Raw genomic sequence first — 17,959 nt, 5'->3', positions numbered from 1 at the left:
TGGGTATCTTTGGGTAGTTTGCTTGATATCCTTTTGGTGAATCTGCTGCATACTGTATATATTTGTTCTCACATAGCATCTTAACATAATCCCATACCTTTCTCTTGGGCTGCTTCCAACAACTTTGGGAATTCTGGGAAACAGGATAACCTTAAGTCACACTCTTTAGAAGGTGCAAAATACATGACAAACACTTCAGTTTATTTGTAGAATATAACTATCCCACTAAATACCTTTTCCACTGGTTTGAGTGGGCCTGCTGATCAAAATCTACAAAAATAACCTCTGCTATCCCTTTTCCTCTTGTAATTTGCAGGTGGCGACAGACAAGGTTGCAGGAAAGCTGAGTTCTACTCTCTCATGGGTGAAGAACACTGTATCGCATACTGTCAGTCAAATGGCCAGTCAGGTGGCAAGTCCATCTGCCTCATTACACACTACATCCTCCTCTACCACTCTTTCTACTCCAGCACTATCACCATCCTCACCAACGCGGTTGAGTCCAGATGATTTAGAATTATTGGCTAAACTAGAGGAACAGAACAGGTGAGTGGAGGAAATGTGGCTTTCATATTTTGCTCTTGAAATTGTAAAATGAGAACTAAAATAGACTTATTAAAATTATAGCAGAGAGCCCATTAAAAGAGTTTTTCCTGGACCAATATTTGACTCAATTTAAAACTGCTAGCTGCAAGGAAAAGAATGTGCATTTTAAATATTCTTAATCTGAGATTTTAAAAAAGCATCTGCTTTTTCAGAACCTCTACAACATTATTTGTTACCTTTTCTAGCTTTATAGAAATCATTAAACATTGTTTCTAGAATTGTACTGACAACTGATGCTGGAGCCCATGAGATTCTGGGCTACAGTTTAAAGAGGGAGTCTCAAGTCCTGATGCTTTCACCTAACCTGTTCCTTGGTTTGTGATATACTAATGCTGGCTTTTAAACCTATATGAAAGGATGCAGACTTGTGACTCCTGAACAGTCTAGTTTTATCCTTCTCTGCTCATTGGGGGCTTGTCCAGAAAAGCCCCCAGTGAGCCTGGATACAAAGATTTTTAAATGGTGATCAGTAGCACCTCAGACCTCTAGTTGTCCAATTATCTGGTTTTAGTCAGGCCTTTTGGTAAAGCTTTCTCTAAGCAGTTTATCTCATGAACTGTGAATTATGGTCAGAGGTCCAGACCCTCTGTTACAGTAAAGTTGACATTTTAAGAACATGCTTTTTATTTAATTCCATAAAACAGCACTTGGGGTAAAGACATGGGCATTTAAAGTCTGAATAAATTAATTTAGCAAACAGTTTTCAGACAGCTTTCAAAACTTTCCATAAATGGAATAATCTTATCCCCCTCATGTCTTGTTTTTACAGGTTGGATTGGAGTATTTCTCCTTGTCTCTTGAAAACAGGCCATTTTTATTTTAGCTGTAGTGAAGCTTATATACATTTCACTAGAACTCCATTATTGGTTATGACACACTCAATAGGCGATAAGGAGTCCTGTTGCTTATCTTCCTTCAAACAGGTCACCCCAAGCCTGCTTTTTCACATCAGGATTACACTTTTTCAAGGAGAGAGTTGATGCACCTATCTTGGAAGCTGCTGTGTATTGTGTCACAACTCTTTGAATCTGCTACTTTTTTTTTTAAACTATAACTGCTCTTTGGAAATAAAGAATTGAACTCTGAACCCAGGAAGCCATACTTGTTTCTGCTCACCAGACAAATTGCCGCTGGTGATATCTTTAAATTCAGATTTCCTTGTCTGTGTGGGAGAGAAACTGGCCTACACATGAAGATGGGGATATAGGTGAATTAAACACTTCAGGCTATAGTGTAAGAACCCAAAGGAGAAGTGACACAAGGAAACTTAAACTTCCTGCAACCAAATTATATGGTTTTAACCTCTTAAGTTAGCAAAACTATCTACTTTTTATTGAAGGCCTCCTAAGAAATATATTGGAATGGTGCAGTCCAAAGGATCTGTTTGTGGATAGTCAATCATTGATAGGGTTTTACATGAATCTAAGCAGTTTGTGTTCTGTGTTTAGTGACTACTTACAATATAAAGAAACTACATGTTACAAATCTGAGGGCAATGGATTCAGTAAGGTAAGGTTCAAATTATAATAGAAATGTAGTAGAATTTCTTAGAAACTGAGGAAAAATAAAACCTGGATTGTCAAAACCTTAGGTTTTGCAATCTTAAAATGTTTGTTCTGTGCTTTAAAAGTACATATAGGTCTTCTCTCTGATTGTATTTGGAGTCTGATCGTGTTTAGCATGGTGCATGTTGAGAAAAGCAGTTCTGTAGTGGTATGTGGTAGTTTAGGCTTGTAGAGGTTTAAATATGCATTTTCGTGTGTACACAATACAGTTGGCTAGTGATTCTGTTCATCTCGGCTTTGAGTTTTTCTTGTGAAAATGAGACTTTTTGTTTCCATTAATTGGGGCTAAATTCAGATTTAAACTTCTGGGACCATTGGGGTTAAAGGAACACACTACTATTTAAGCCTTTTGTTCAAAAGCTGAAAATAATAAAACTGCAAAGATCACACTTGTAAGATGTTGCTTTTTATGGATTAAATCACATTCTGATACATGCTTTGTTTACCCAGTATTTAGGATTTTTTTTATAAATGCTAATGGGCAGGAGCAGAGAAGGGGAAAGACAATGTAAATATCTGAATTAAATGTTTGTTCTAGCTGAGAACCTGAATGTGTAGGTGCACTGAGATTTATGCACATACATGGTCAATACTGTGCAGAAGTTTATAATTTCCTGAAAAAAATTAACGACTCAGCCTCACCAATATGGTGGTTGGATGCTACTTTTTAGCACAGGGACATCAGAATTTGACTCATGTCTTTGCTTTCATAGCAGCCCCCCTTTCCTACAAATAGAGCCCAGTGCTAAGTGAAAATGGAACATAGTACACAGTCTGCTAGACTTCAAAGTGTAGTCTGATATCTTGCTTCCTACTCAATACCTAGACAGAAGTAAATGGATTTTTTTTTTTTTATTACATGGATGAATCCAGGCTCAATAGTTAGTCTCTCTGTCTGGAGGGGCACAGAGGAATAAGGGCCCAGCTACACTAGAGAGTTTACAGCAGTGCGGCTGCATTAGTGCAGGTGTGCCGGTGTAAGCTCCCTAATGTAGGCACTGTAAGCCAATAGGAGAGAGCTTTCCTGTTGGCTTAACTACAACTGCTCACAGGCTTGGAGTAGTTCTGTCACTTCACTTACAATTTTTATTACAAAAACATGGTAAGTAAAACAGTATGAATGAATGGATTTGTTGGATACATTCTATGAAGAGAGGGTGGAAGAGTTGTCTCCTTTGCATCATTGTTGATCATCAAATTGTTTAATCTAATATGGTTAGTACTGTAACTAGCTTTGTATGTTGCAGATTGTTGGAGACAGACAGCAAATCCTTGCGTTCAGTAAATGGCTCAAGAAGAAACAGTGGCTCCTCCCTTGTGTCTAGTTCATCAGCTTCTAGCAACCTCAGCCATCTCGAAGAAGACTCCTGGATTCTTTGGGGAAGAATTGTAAATGAATGGGAAGATGTACGCAAAAAGAAAGAAAAGCAAATTAAGGTATTAGTATTGTAGGACACTTTTGTAGTGCAATGCAACTGGTGCTATTTGGTTTATTCTCCAATTGGTCTTCCATGTTTTTTGGAAAATAAGTGATAGAAACTAGGGCTGTTGATTAGTTGCAGTTAACTCATGCAATTTAATTCAAAAAAGTTAATGGCAATGTTAAACAATAGAATACCAATTGAAACTTATTAAATATTTTTGAATGTTTTTCTACATTTTCAAATATATCTATTTCAATTACAACACAGAATGCAAAGTGTACAGTGCTCACTTTATATTTTGATTACAAATATTTGCACTGTAAAATGATAAACAAAAGATAGTATTTTTCAATTCACCTCATACAAGTACTGTAGTGCAATCTCTTTATCATGAAAGTGAAACTTACAAATGTAGTTTTTTGTTACATAACTGCACTCAAAAACAAAACAGTGTAAAACTTTAGAGCTTACAAGTCCACTCAGTCCTATTTCTTGTTCATCCAATTGTGAAGAGAAACAAGTTTGTTTACATTTATGGGAGATAATGCTGCCTACTGCTTAATTACAATGTCGCATGAAAGTGAGAACAGGCGTTCGCATGGCACTATTGTAGCTGGCGTCGCAAGATATTTACGTGCCAGATGCGCTAAAGATTCATATGCCTCTTCGTGCTTCGGCCATCGTTCCAGAGGACATGCTTCCATGCTGATGATGCTCGTTTAAAAAAAAAAAAAAAAAAGCATTAATTAAATTTTGTGACTGAACTCCTTGGGGAGAATTATATGTTTCCTCCTCTGTTTTACCCGCATTCTGCTATATATTTCATGTTATAGCAGTCTCGGATGATGACCCAATACATGTTGTTCATTTTAAGAACACTTTCACTGCAAATTTGACAAAATGCAAAGAAGATACCAATGTGAGATTTCTAAAGATAGCTACAGCACTCGACCCAAGATTTAAGAATCTGAAGTGCCTTCCAAAAGCTGAGGGATGAGGTGTGGAGGATGCGTTCAGAAGTCTTAAAAGAACAACACCTCCGATGCAGAAACTACAGAACCCAAACCACCAAAAAAGAAAATTAACCTTCTGCTGGTGGCATCTGACTCAGATGATGAAAATGAACATGCATCGGTCCACGCTACTTTGGATCGTTATCGAGTAGAACCAGTCGTCATGTATGTATGTCCTCTGGAATGGTGGGTGAAGCATCAAGGGACATGTGAACCTTTAGCGCATCTGGCATGTAAATATTTTGCAACTCTGACTACAACAGTGCCATGCAAATGCCTGTTCTCACTTTCAGGTGACATTGTAAACAAGAAGTGGGCAGCATTATCTTCTGCAAATGTAAACAAACTTGTTTGTCTGAGCAATTGGCTGAACAAGAAGTAGGACTGATTGGACTTGTAGGCTCTAAAGTTTTACATTGTTTTATTTTTGAATGCAGGTTTTTTTGTACATAATTCTACGTTTGTAAGTTCAACTTTCATGATCATGAGAGATTGCACTACAGTATTTGTATTAAGTGAGTTGAAATACTATTTCTTTTGCTTTTAGTGCAAATATTTGTAATAAAAAATAAATACAAAATGAGCACTGTACACTTTGTATTCTGTTGTAATTGAAATCAATATCTGAAAATGTAGAAAACATCCAAAAATATTTAAATAAATGGTGTTCTATTGTTTAACAGTGTGATTAATCACGATTAATTTTTTAATCTCTTGACAGCCCTAATAGAAACTTCTAACTGAATCTTTTCATTCTGAACATCAATCCTATTTATGAGCTAGCAAACTTGTATGCCCCGTCTGTCTTTATGTAATGCCAGATATATTTAGTATGTCCAGAATATCGAACATTTTTAATGAAATCTGCCATTGGAAATGCATTGCAAACTAGGAAAGTTTCCTCAATCTTATTTCTGAAGACAGAATATACTTCATGTTCAGAGCCTGTGCTACTTATGTAAGGGCACGTGACAGAGCATCGTTTGTGCAGATGTGGATATTTCAGATCTCACCCAACATCTGTCAAAAAAGACTAGAAAGCCCACTTGTCTGGGGCAAGTAGGAATCTTTTTTCCTGGCAAGTGCAAGCAGTTTTGCAGACTTAAAATTAGGTTTCTAGCACCTTATTGGTGCAAATATAACTTCCAACTATGACCAGCATAAACCAATGCAGTGTTGTCTTCCCAGGGAGAACTGACCAGAGTCTTGTCAGTTTTGCTGCTGCTGTACAGAGCCCTGTGTGCAGTAGTGAAACTGACAAGAATCAGGTCAGTTTTATTCCACTGATGTTTGATCTCTGCTGCACAGCGCTGTGTGCTGGAGCTCTTCAGTGGGGAGGAGAACTCACAGGGGGTCTGTGGGAGGGATAGAATAGCTTGAGATGCCTTACCACTACTATCCGTGCAGCAGCCAAAAGGACAAGAGGAGAGGAAGAGAGGATGGTTTCCCTCTTTTCTAACAGTCAGAATATTTGGGGGGAAGGCGGATCTATTAATGTCTGTTTAATAGATAACTGATGCTCAGGGGCTCCTTACTTTGAAGGGTTCAGGGAGAGCACCCTTCCCTTTCCCAGTGGCTTGGAGTGGGGTGGGTGGGAGGAAAATAATTTATTAACTAGTCTTTGGTCTGTGACAGTTGGATCTGGCCAGAAATTGATATGGAAGATGGCAATTAGGCTTAGTTCTGCTAGATGTTGAATAACTTCCAAGCCCCATGTAAGTGGTTGGGTGTTTGTGTAAAGTGGGGAGCAGAGATGGAGAGAAATTAAAGAGGGGTGGTGGTGGTGGTGTGTGTGTGTATATAATTTCTTTGGTGAGACAGCTGTGAAGAGAGAACATAACATGGAAAGTGAGAAAGATTTGAGGTCAGAGAAAAGAAGGAAAAGAGGAAACAGACTGTTTCTGCTCTCACAGCAAAGACAGCTTGTGAAAAGGCACCCATAATAGATCATGGAAAGAAAGTGATTTGAAGTCAAGAGGAGGGAAGACCAGACAAAAGCAAGAGAATGTAGTAAGTAGGGCATCTGAGTAGGATTCAGTGAAAATATTTGCGTGTCACATACTCTAATGTCAAATGGTTTTTGTGGTATTTTCGCCAATTATAAAACTAGTCAAAATACTGTTTCTGGGAACATAGTCAACAAATTTAATGAGTGTTAGTGGAATATCTTTTCAATGAGTTTTTTCTTTTGCTGTTTAGCCAGCTCTACTAGTAAGTTACACTTTTAAAACTAATAAGGTGGATTGACAATTTTACAATTAAATACAGTGTAGAACAGTATGCAACAGCTTCCCATTAATGCCAGTGGGCATGGCTTTGGCTGAAGAGATGTCTTCAGATTTGGCTACAAAGGCTGCCCTTGGGCTTGTAGACTTGGGGAAATTTTTGAAACTCTGAACATAAACATATGGTACATTTATTTTTCAGGCAGGTTGATGTATGTTCTATCCTTGGCACTTTCATCCACCTCAAAGCATGGACCTGGAGGTAATTCTGAAAGGTGACCTTAGGGGTTCTACCTTTCGATACCCCTAGCATGCATAAAGAATGATGCTGTGCCTGTTACCAAGTGCAGTATTTTCCTGGCATATAGCCCAGGTACCACTACTGTTTCTTTAGGCGTGTAGGAAGAGTTAATCTTTGTTACCTTGTAGAGCATACCTACATAGGTAACTTAATTCAGTGGGGATGGGGAGTTAACCCTCCTCTGCCACATTGAGTGTGAGGTGTAGGGGATTGAGGGTGGTGCATTGTTGGGAAGCAATACCTGGAGGCAGCTTTTGAGAGTTTAGGGGCACAGTTATCACATGGGAGCAGGGATGGGAGGGCATGTCATAAAGGGCTTTTATGAGTTATGGGAGCATAGCTAGCTCAGGGAGTTAAAGCTCTGCTCCCTGAATCAGCAAGGGATCATCAGTAGAGCTACTGAGATACTCCTAAAGTGGAGCTCCAGAGGGGCCTTGCTCCCTTAGGGAGATTAAAGGGCTGAGTTCACTGCTATAGAGCTACAGAACAGCTCCTGCTGTAGTGAAGGTTCTTTGTTAATTACATTCCTTTCCTTGTTGACTTCACCAAGAAACTGTGTAATTGTTTTTTAAATTGTTACTTTTTAAACGCTGTCCTTGCCCTTGCAAACTCCCAGAAGAGACAATCCTGAGAATGATTTTATGTATTTGTCTTTTTTTTTTGACAAATAGAGAGGCAGTCTTCGAAAACTTTAACATGAAGCTAACTTGAAGGTCTTGAAATTAAAAGTACCTACTCAACTTTCATAAGACTTGGACAAATGATAATTGCCAAGACTTATCCCTTAAATTAATAGAGCGTTACCTGCAAGGGTGTTTGAAATAGCATTGTAATGAGGTCCTGGTTTCAACCTTAACTATGGAGAGGTTTCTACTTCTCCATAATTCTTCTTTAATAAACTTACAGCAATGATAGCTACCAGTTTTTTTCCTTTTTCAGCATTTTGATATTTTCTTAGTGAAAGGATTACTTAAGTAAAAGAAGGTTATCCTGTTTCAAGAACTTACCCAGAACAAATGATTAGATGAAGTGCTAGAAAATGCATAAGAAAGGAACTATGTTGCATTGTTGAGGGAATGGCTCTGTGGTTGGTGGTTGTCCCCATGATTCTTAAACTTCCTGAGCTGTACCTTTTCTTAAAATCTTTATCAAGCAATCAAACCCCTTATCGCTCAGTCTTTCTTGACAGATCTGTAAATACTAGTACAATAATCGAGCACCCTTGGAATGAAACAGAATATATAAGTAAGTTGTTAGGGGCCCCAAGAATCTGTTCCTGGTACACCAATTTATTCAGGAGAGGCTTGTATTGTGTAATAGCTGTCTGTAGCTTTTGAGAGTTTATATATGTCCCATAACAAAAAAAGTCAGAGAACCTGAACATATTACCCTCTTGGTATGCCTTTGTCTCTGAATTCATGTTCAAATAGCTTTAAAAAAATATTTGAAGCACTGACATCAGTGAAATTAAGCAAAAAAATCAAGAATTTCTGGTAGATATTGTCTCTAGCCAAGCAGACCCTTATCTGAATAATATAGAAGTAGGACTTTTGTTGTACCATATTAACATTGTAGCCTAACATGCCTAAAATAATAAGTTTGGCAAATATCACTATTGGCTAATACTATGTAACCATTTTGTTAGTTATTAATTACACATTTCAAATTTTAGCTCATTGGGGATTTATTCCAACCAAAGATTTCTCATTTCTGAATCAAAGGTTACAAATGTAACAAAGGGTGTTCTCTTAAAGGCATTTTTTTGTGGAACATTAAAATACTGTAACTGCGTCAGTTAAGTTCTGGTGCATAGTAGCCATGTGGTAGTGGTGCTTGAAAGTATGTGCAACTGCTTAGATACTCAGAAAATAGGTACCCTGATTTGATAGACTACTGAATGTCATTACTTATCCCCTGAAAATACACTTATAAAGATTTTAGTGTTTAAGTTGCATAGTAATCATATTCCTGGCATCTTCTTGGTCAACGCTCCTTTCTTTTGCTACTAAGTGAAAACAAAGCTGAGTTTAGTTGCATCACCATTTAAACACCCATTTCTCAAGCACATATTGTGGACTATGTAATTGTTTTAGAACATACTTTTCCTTTGTAAACCAACTTAAGTCATGAGAAATTTCCTTCACAAAAGAGATTTAAAATATAATTTCATTGTAGTTTGTTTTAGAAATTTACATATTTATACTGTAGGAAGCATTAATGAGTTTCCTTTCCTTTTTCTTATGCTTTAGGAGCTTGTTCGAAAAGGGATACCCCATCATTTTAGAGCAATAGTTTGGCAGCTTTTATGCACTGCTCAAAGCATGCCAATAAAGGATCAATATTCAGAGCTTTTGAAAATGACTTCTCCTTGTGAAAAACTGATAAGAAGGGACATTGCTAGAACATATCCTGAACATGATTTTTTTAAAGAAAAAGACAGTTTTGGGCAGGAGGTTTTATTTAATGTTATGAAGGTAAGTTAATGATGGTTCTTTTCCAATATTGTATATTCAAACACTGATGGAGGCTTTAAAAATAACATACCCATGTTGCAGCATCTTTAAGAGCCTCTAGTCTTTGGCAATAGAACTTTCAAGGCTGTAACTTAGTATAAAAATTGTTTTACCTCTTGATAGCACAGTTTCAAAGATGGCTTGCAGATATTTGTATGTTTAGCTATAGGAATAACTTCACTTTATCAGCAGTAGAAAACATTTACTTGATTAGCTTAGATTAAGATAAAATCAATACTAAATACTAACAGCATAATGGAAATAGCTTGTGCAGTAAAGCAAAACAAACACATATTGTGACAGTTGGCTAAAACAAGAACTTGAAAATTAGAAGTGCTATTCAATCTTCAGACAATCCTGTTGAGTCTAGGTGTTGTAGCACAAAATGAAGGAAACATCCAGACTGATCTGAGTTTGCTACAGTGCTGAAGAACAAGATGACTTCTAACTTCCGAGTAATATTTTATCCAGAATTTCCTTGCATTTATTAGCTGACTTAACTATTTTGGGGCTTAATTTAGGAAAAAAGATTGTCCAGGCCCCACGCTGAAATCCTTATTCAGCAGAAAAATTGGCTTGCTGCCAAATCCCGTAACCCAATAAACTTTAGCTACTCTAAGAGTTAGAGCCAACTGAAAACTCATGAAAATTGTGTCTACCTCTTAACTCCATAGTATTTGCTCCTCAATGAAATCCCCCCACAATAACTGTGCTGCAGACAGGAGCTACTCCCTCTGTAGGCCAGGCTCTGTCATGACAGCTGTGGGAATTGGGGGTGACGGGTTGGGAGAGAAGAGGTGATAGTGTTGTGCAGCCTGTTGCCCAGGTTTGCCCTTGTATCTTCCTAAAATTAACAAAATTCCTCTGGTTGAAGACTGCATGCATCCCTTTCAAAAGGGGGTGACAGAAATAACATGAAATGCTTCTGCTCTGTGCTGGCCTAGGGAACATGGAATTGAGCTCAGTCCTCTGAAGCATCATGCTACCACTAGATCATTTGACCTCTAAATAGAAATTCTGTAGTCTATTAGGAATTCAGAGAAGGAAGGGTACTCTGAAGGCCAGATTATTTGTTGAAATGTGTACAAGTGCTGTGATCCCGTTAATGCTGCTCCCTTGCTATCATGATCTGTTTCAGGCAAACTAGGGAGAGGAAATGATTCCAGCCATCTGTTTCAACTAGTGGAGTTAAAGGAAAAATGATTAATGTAAACTGGCCTTGAACAGAGCAATCAACAAGGAAACAGCCTGGCAAACATGAAGCTTTGGTCCTTCAACTTTACAAGTAGAATGTCTTAGTTTAGGAGACTTTTTGAAACTGCTCAGAGGACCCTTTTCCCTAACCCACTTGAGGATACAAAACTAATGGCTGAATAAGGGCACAGTTTTGAGTGGCTGTTTCCATATACAATCGATAACTTTACAAATATAATAGATCTGTGGCTGACATAGGAGTCTCACAGTCTTGCTACATTGAGAACCATTAAGGACTTGCTGCTATCTTGAAGTTTAAAAGCCTTTACAGTTTGCATTTAGAAATGTTTATTTGAATATGGCCAATGTTCAAAATACTCATTCCAAAATGAAAATCTTTCAAACCTTTAATCTGCCCTTGGAAGCTTGCTCTTTAGACGCTGATCCAAAATAGCTTCAGTTGTCAGATGACTGCTCCAACAGTAAGGACCGTGTCTGTTTTATTTCAGAGGTTAACCACTCAAGTATTGTGTTCATTTTAAGCACAAGTCACTTTGCTTGGCATTTTAAGCTTCTGCCTACTGAAAGGGTTGGATAAAAGTTGACCGTTACCTTTAGCAGTTAAAAACAAAGGCAGAAAAACAGCAACCAGTGTGGAAATAAGTGTTTTAATTGTTGCTTTTCAAAATCTTAAAGATTTTTATCTTCTAGGCTTATTCTTTAGTGGATCGTGAGGTTGGATACTGTCAAGGAAGTGCTTTCATAGTTGGGCTGCTGCTTATGCAGGTAAACAGAGTATTATGTCAAATGTGTAGAACCTCTGATGTTTTACTAGAATGCAGAACACCGCATAGTACCATGTGATGGGATTCTTTTTTCTGTATATTTCCTTTTCCATAATTTCTTTATCATAGTGGACTGCTAGATACTTCACTAGTCAAGGACATTTAAAGTTATTTTACAGAGTCAAATTAGTTTTTTGCTCTTTGTTTCTGTCCTTCCCAAGAAGCATCTCCTATAAGGAGTGACCTTTCTCAATGGAGGGGGAACACTTATTTCTCAAACTTTTTTCAAAAGTTACTTCAGTGTTACCCTAGCTCTTACTCATTTCAACTTTAGCGGCCTTAATTGCTGAGTGACCACAAAGTGTCACTTGAATTAATAATGTGCCAAACTTCAGAGCTGTCTCTTTATTTCACACTTAGAGAATTAGTGCTCTAGATTAGAATAGGCTTTATAAATTCCAAGGCCAGAAGGGACCATTGTGATTACCTAGTCTGACCTCCTGTATTAGTCCTAGAACATCTCCAAAATAATTCCTAGAGCATATCTTTTAGAAAAACTTCCAGTCTTGATTTAAAAATAATCAATGATGGATAAACCACTGTAACCTTTGGTAAATTGTTTCAATAGTTAATTACTCTCACTGTTTAAAAATGTATGCCTTATTTCCAGTCAGGATTTGTCTACTTCAACTTCCAGCCATTGGATCGTATTTATCTTTCTCTACTAAATTGATGAGCCTATTATATATTTGTTCCCTGTGTAGATTCTCTTAGGTTCATGCTGTCAGAACAGGGACGTGCATTTACTTTGAATAACTCCAGCATGAATCCTAAATTAGCCAGTGTACTTCTGGGTAAACCATAAGTGGTTACAAGTCCCTTGAGAAAAAAAATTGGCATGTCTTGGCTTGTGTCCATAAGTTTTCATTGTGCCTTTATGTCTAATATAGATGCCAGAAGAGGAAGCATTTTGTGTGTTTGTCAAATTAATGCAAGATTATAGACTTCGAGAACTCTTTAAACCAAGTATGGCTGAGCTGGGCCTTTGTATGTACCAGTTTGAATACATGATACAGGTAACTGTAAAAGCTGTTAAATATATAGTATCTTACATAGTTAGTTATTTATTAGCCTACTTCTGTTGTACACTTCAAAATATTTTTTTCAGATATTGGGCAAAACATTTGCTTATAAGCAGATTAAAACTGCAAGAGGAACTCCTACTGCATGAGCTGAGGAGGAGGGGGAGAGCTACTCTTTTTTTCCCCAAAGAATTATTATTTAGGGCCAAAGGAATGGCCAAAGCTGATCAGACTATCCATTTGCTCATGTAGTCTCTCTGATAATGGGTCGTACCAGTGCTTCAGAGGAAGATGAAAGAAATCCTATAAGATACCAGTGTAATATGCCTGCTATCTGCTTCTTTACCTCAGTCATGCAGTGGTTGGCTTGTATAAATCCTCATGTTCGAGTACCCCTTATTTTTAATCTTTTTTTCTAATGTAATTGTATGTAATCTGTATAAATGCCTAAACCTTTTTTGTATCCTACAAACTCTTGGCCTTGCATTTTTCATTGAATGTTAATGATTCCCCCCCCGCGCCCCCCGCCCCACCCTTAACTGAAACTGTAAGAGGTGGCATTAGCTCTTGTTTAATATGTACTTTCTGATCCTCTCTCCCAGGAGCAACTACCAGAGCTTTATGTGCACTTTCAGTCTCAGAGTTTCCATACTTCTATGTATGCTTCATCATGGTTTTTAACTATCTTTCTTACAACTTTTCCACTACCAATTGCAACAAGAATATTTGATATCTTTATGTCTGAGGTAAGCAAATATTTGTAATACATTCACCACTCCAACAAGAGCTATTAAATGCTGTCAGTTAGGTAGTTGTATAAATTCTACTTTTCTGGGGGGGGTCTTGCATACAGATTTGAAAGTAAGCATGTTTTTATCTCATTGTTTTGTTAGGGAACCAGTCTTTCTCTGTATGTATTTTGTGAAGAAAAAGCTAATCTATTTTGGATGAACTTATACCACAGAGTAAGAAGTGTTAAAGGAGCGGGGCGGGGAAAGCAATGAAACGTTGACCACATCTGACCATGCTCTGGATGAAATGGGCAGCACTAGTTTGTAGTAGAGAGATGTTCACCTCACAGCTATAACATCAGACTCTTTAGTAAAGGAATGGAGTTCAATGGGCAGAAATGCTGCATTCTGGTCAAAGTTGAGAGAGCTTGAGGAGGATATAGAGGAGGCAGAGGAAATTCTGGAAGGCAGCAGCTGCCTGGTGATTATCTAACCTGCAGATAAATAAGTTATTTTGCAGGACTGTCAATCTGGCACTTCTCACAAATTCAAAATGAAAACATTAAGCTGCATAGGCTTCAGTTTGTAACATTTTTTCACATTAAATGCTGCTTCTCCAAACTCACAACTTTTAGCACCATTAGGTGCCAATGCTCATCTTATCGTCCTACATCAACAGTGTTTTCAGTACTGTAAACGTGTCTCACATTCCTTTGTAGCTACAAAGGACTATTTAAATAGCTACTTGAATTATTTCAGAAATGGTATACTACAACTAACATTTCTTTCCTGAGAGAGAGGTGCACTGTTTTTACCAAATAGTTCATATAAGAATTTATTAAAGGTTGCACATGTATAGTATCCTTTATGTGAATGGGCTTACTTCACCAGCCACTGAAAGGCTGTCACTTCTGAGATGCGTATGGTAGCTTTTTGGCAGTGTTTAATCCTCACTGCATAAATGTAGGGTGAGGTGAAGAGTGCAAGACAGACTGTAACTTAAATGGGATTTTAAGAAGGCATATTGTCATGACTTACTCTGGGATTTGGCCAGGATGCTGGGCCAGCTTCCTACCCCACTATGTAAGCTGGTGATTGTTCTGCCTTAAGGAATTGCTGGAATTTATTTATTTATTTATTTTTTAAAAAAACTTCTGTTTCCAGGGTTTAGAAATAGTATTTCGAGTAGGTTTAGCAGTTCTTCAGATGAACCAAGCAGAATTAATGCAACTTGACATGGAAGGGATGTTACAGGTAAATTAAATTTACAATCAAGTATTAAATGCAAGCTCATTTGAAAGCCATGAATATATGTATTTGCCAATACTAATTACTTATATTCTCTGAATTGCCTTTTAGCACTTTCAAAAGGTCATTCCACATCAGTTTGACAGTGGCCCAGACAAACTAATCCAAGCATCTTACCAAGTCAAATACAATGCAAAAAAGATGAAAAAGTAGGTGCTGCATTTTGAAAAAATACTATACTGTTCTCTTGCTTTGTGAATCCGTAAAGATATTTGCCCAGTATTTTAGGTTGCGCTTTCCCTGTTAAGTAGTTCTAATATTGTATGCCCTAAATATATTAGTTCCAGCACATAACATGTATAAAGTTTTATCAGCATAGTAATTCTTCTAAAACTAGTAATCACTACTTTTTGCTGATTACAGTAACTAAAATGATGTCTGAGGAAAAATAAGCAATCTAAAATACTTTTTGAAAAGCTGCACGATCCTCATAAATTACACTGACTTTTGTAAACCGAGCATATAAACTAAAATATAAAAAAGTTTGAAAAATATTAATTACAGTCTTGGATTCATACTTATGACTTGGATTTTCTAGAGGTGAAGAATCCATTCGCACAACAATGAGGACTGCTTGTATGATCAAGATGAGTGCTGTTTGTAATCTGAACAGTTGTAACTTTTTACTGCTGGTTAAGAGCTCAGTACTACTGTCATGGTTATAAGGCTAGCTTTACCTCTGTCCCCTTTCTGATCTCTGAGTGCACCCCCCTCAGGTCTTGTGTATCATGCCTCTACCTATCCTGAAGTGGAATTGTGCAATTGTCCCATTCTGAGACTGGACCCTGTGTCCACATTTCTTACTCTGCAAGGCCAAATGAGTTTGTGCACCTGTGGTTCTTCCCTTTTGGGGAATCACTGGTGGTCAGTGGTGTACAGTGATCAGACGGCCTTCTTAAAAACCAAAGTATTGTTTATTTTGCAGTAGGAGCAAAGGCATTTAGAGAGGATTTTAAAATGGTCTATACTTATCTGTCCTACCTAAAATCCTATCATCCCTTTATGGTAACATAGGCATGCCTAACTTCTTCAGACATCCTCAGGAGGGTGTTGTCTCAGTTTGGTACCCCCGAAACCTGCCAGAGTTCCTTTGTCCTTCTTTGTTTATGAGCCTTTTCCTCTCATGATCCAACCATTTTTGTAGATTGGCTGGAGAGGAGGTAAAATAATTAAAGCAATAGATCTGGCATTGTCCCATCTTTCTATTGAGGTAACTCAGTGTATTTATAAATCAACATCCCAATAACCAGGCCAATGTACAGTAGTAATAAATTACAGGGCAGCTCAGACTCCAACTACAAAAATACAAATGAGTTCTAATTTTAAAAAAAGTCAAATTTCTGTACAATGCGAGATCATGAAAACCGTTCAATGGTCCGTTTCCTGGGGTATTAAGTAGGCTTGAGCTCTTTAGGGAACTTGCCCAAAGCCCATTTAAATCAGTGAGTCTATCCATTGAATTCAGTGGGTTTTGGATTAGGTGCCAGATACTTAGATGCTTTCATTTACTTAGGGATGCCCTATAATTTTTTTTTTTTTTTCCAGATAGTTTACTATAAGGAAAAACAGACAGGCAACTCTCAAGCAGTTATTTTAAACAAAGGAAATGTCAATCATTCATTGGCATGTAAATTTTTCTGCTGTTGCTTATTGGGCATATCCATATGCCAGGCAGTAAATCAATTGTAATATTTCTAATAGATTTTTACCATTTTTTATTTTTAGGTTAGAAAAGGAATACACTACAATAAAAACTAAAGAAATGGAAGAACAAGTTGAAATTAAAGTAAGCATGAAGCAGTAGTGTAAATGTCTCTGTGAAGAGCAGTTGGCTTGGGGGGTGGGATACTAGTCTGATCTGGGATATCCGCAATGGTGGATTTCATGAGCTACTAGAATGACAATAGTTGTACTTGGGCTGTGGGTTCAAAGAGGAAGTTTGTAATGTACTCCGTCCCTTCACTGAAGTTCTGATGGAAATAGATACATTATATAGAAAATCATGAACAAGAAAAGTATAGAAATGATATGAAATGCTGCTTTTTTGGTAATTAAAGCATGGCTACAAATAAAAGTTTGTAACATGCTGATCTAGGTCTGGGTTTCCCACAGAGTATCTTCTGAAAAAATAAATGTAAATGATAGGGAAGAAGCTTAACCCTCATTTAAAATTTCTTTTGACATGTTTGAGCAATGCATCATCTGCTGGCGAGACATTGCATTTCTTGTGCATTGAGGCGTGAGATCAGAAGCAAAATATTGGCAAATTTTTACTGTTTTCATCCTTGAGTATCCGGAATTAACATATATAACATTTAAAAAAGAACCTTAAAGTTCAGTTCTGCTCTAAAAAGTCTTCGCAAACGTGGCACCTTATTACTAACTGACCAGCTTCCTGTGTGTATTCATTTATTGTATCTACTTGCTTTAGTGACAAAAACAAGCTTTTGCTGTTTTTGTACTCTTAGCCTTATTGGCTGTACAGTTTGAGCTAGATTCCCCTTCATGGGTGTCAATATACTCATTTCCAGTCATGGGTCATCACAAATCCTTGTCTCATTTCCCACTAGCTTCTCTATCCAGCTACATATGCCATAAAGCATACAGAATCTATACATTGTTTCATTGCTTGTCACTAATTTAGCAACACATAGTTGGTGAAGATGTTTTTAAAACATCAGAAGATACTTTGCAATGTTGCAATCTTCTGATGGTTGGATTTAAAAAGTAATATGAACATCATTATGCAAAAAGAAAATCAAATCTTTAGTCTTGCCAAGATCAAATATTTACATTCAGTTCATTAGGTGAATGTTAAAACCAATGACAAAATAAAAATTTTAAACTTCCCTTTAGTAGTGTTTCTGAGGTCCTTTGCTTGGATATAGGTTTGGGTTTGATCCATCTCCCCCATCCACTAAAAGCTGTGTGAAAATGAGATCCACATCTTTGGCTCTAAAAACAACTCCTTCCAATATCCTGTTAGGGGAGAATCCCAGTGGTGATGGGGAGATGTCATAGGGTATGCAACAAATTTTGATAACCTGGGTTATGCTAGGATATTCAGGATTAAATATTGAAACTGTTTCAGATTGCTTCACAATCTTAATCTATTCTTAGTAATGTTAATTTATTTGAACATCTGTTAGGGTAATATGGCCTTTCTGTAAAAGAACAAAAGGCTGAACATGAATAAACAGCTCTGATATTTA

The 17,959-nt window shown here is 37.3% G+C and overlaps 1 protein-coding gene across 4 annotated transcripts in view; it reads left to right on the top strand.

Moving 5' to 3' along the window:
- The first annotated feature begins 334 nt into the window (after positions 1 to 334).
- EVI5 (ecotropic viral integration site 5) overlaps positions 335 to 17,959 on the top strand; it is a 108,608-nt gene continuing 90,983 nt past the window's right edge. For 3 of the 4 annotated variants that reach the window (XM_065409159.1, XM_065409158.1, XM_065409157.1), the window contains exons 1-9: positions 335 to 546; positions 3,419 to 3,608; positions 9,384 to 9,608; positions 11,553 to 11,627; positions 12,577 to 12,702; positions 13,311 to 13,454; positions 14,604 to 14,693; positions 14,799 to 14,896; positions 16,473 to 16,533. In XM_065409159.1, coding sequence (XP_065265231.1) covers positions 398 to 546; positions 3,419 to 3,608; positions 9,384 to 9,608; positions 11,553 to 11,627; positions 12,577 to 12,702; positions 13,311 to 13,454; positions 14,604 to 14,693; positions 14,799 to 14,896; positions 16,473 to 16,533 — 1,158 coding nt within the window. In that variant the 5' untranslated portion in view covers positions 335 to 397. The remainder of the gene's footprint in view (positions 547 to 3,418; positions 3,609 to 9,383; positions 9,609 to 11,552; positions 11,628 to 12,576; positions 12,703 to 13,310; positions 13,455 to 14,603; positions 14,694 to 14,798; positions 14,897 to 16,472; positions 16,534 to 17,959) is intronic. The other variant, XM_065409156.1, reaches the window with a different exon arrangement.

This window comes from Emys orbicularis, chromosome 8 (genome assembly GCF_028017835.1).
Source record: "Emys orbicularis isolate rEmyOrb1 chromosome 8, rEmyOrb1.hap1, whole genome shotgun sequence".
Classification (NCBI taxonomy): Eukaryota; Metazoa; Chordata; order Testudines; family Emydidae; genus Emys; species Emys orbicularis.
Note: the sequence above shows the minus strand (reverse complement) of the source record. Positions and strands in the feature narration are given on the sequence as shown.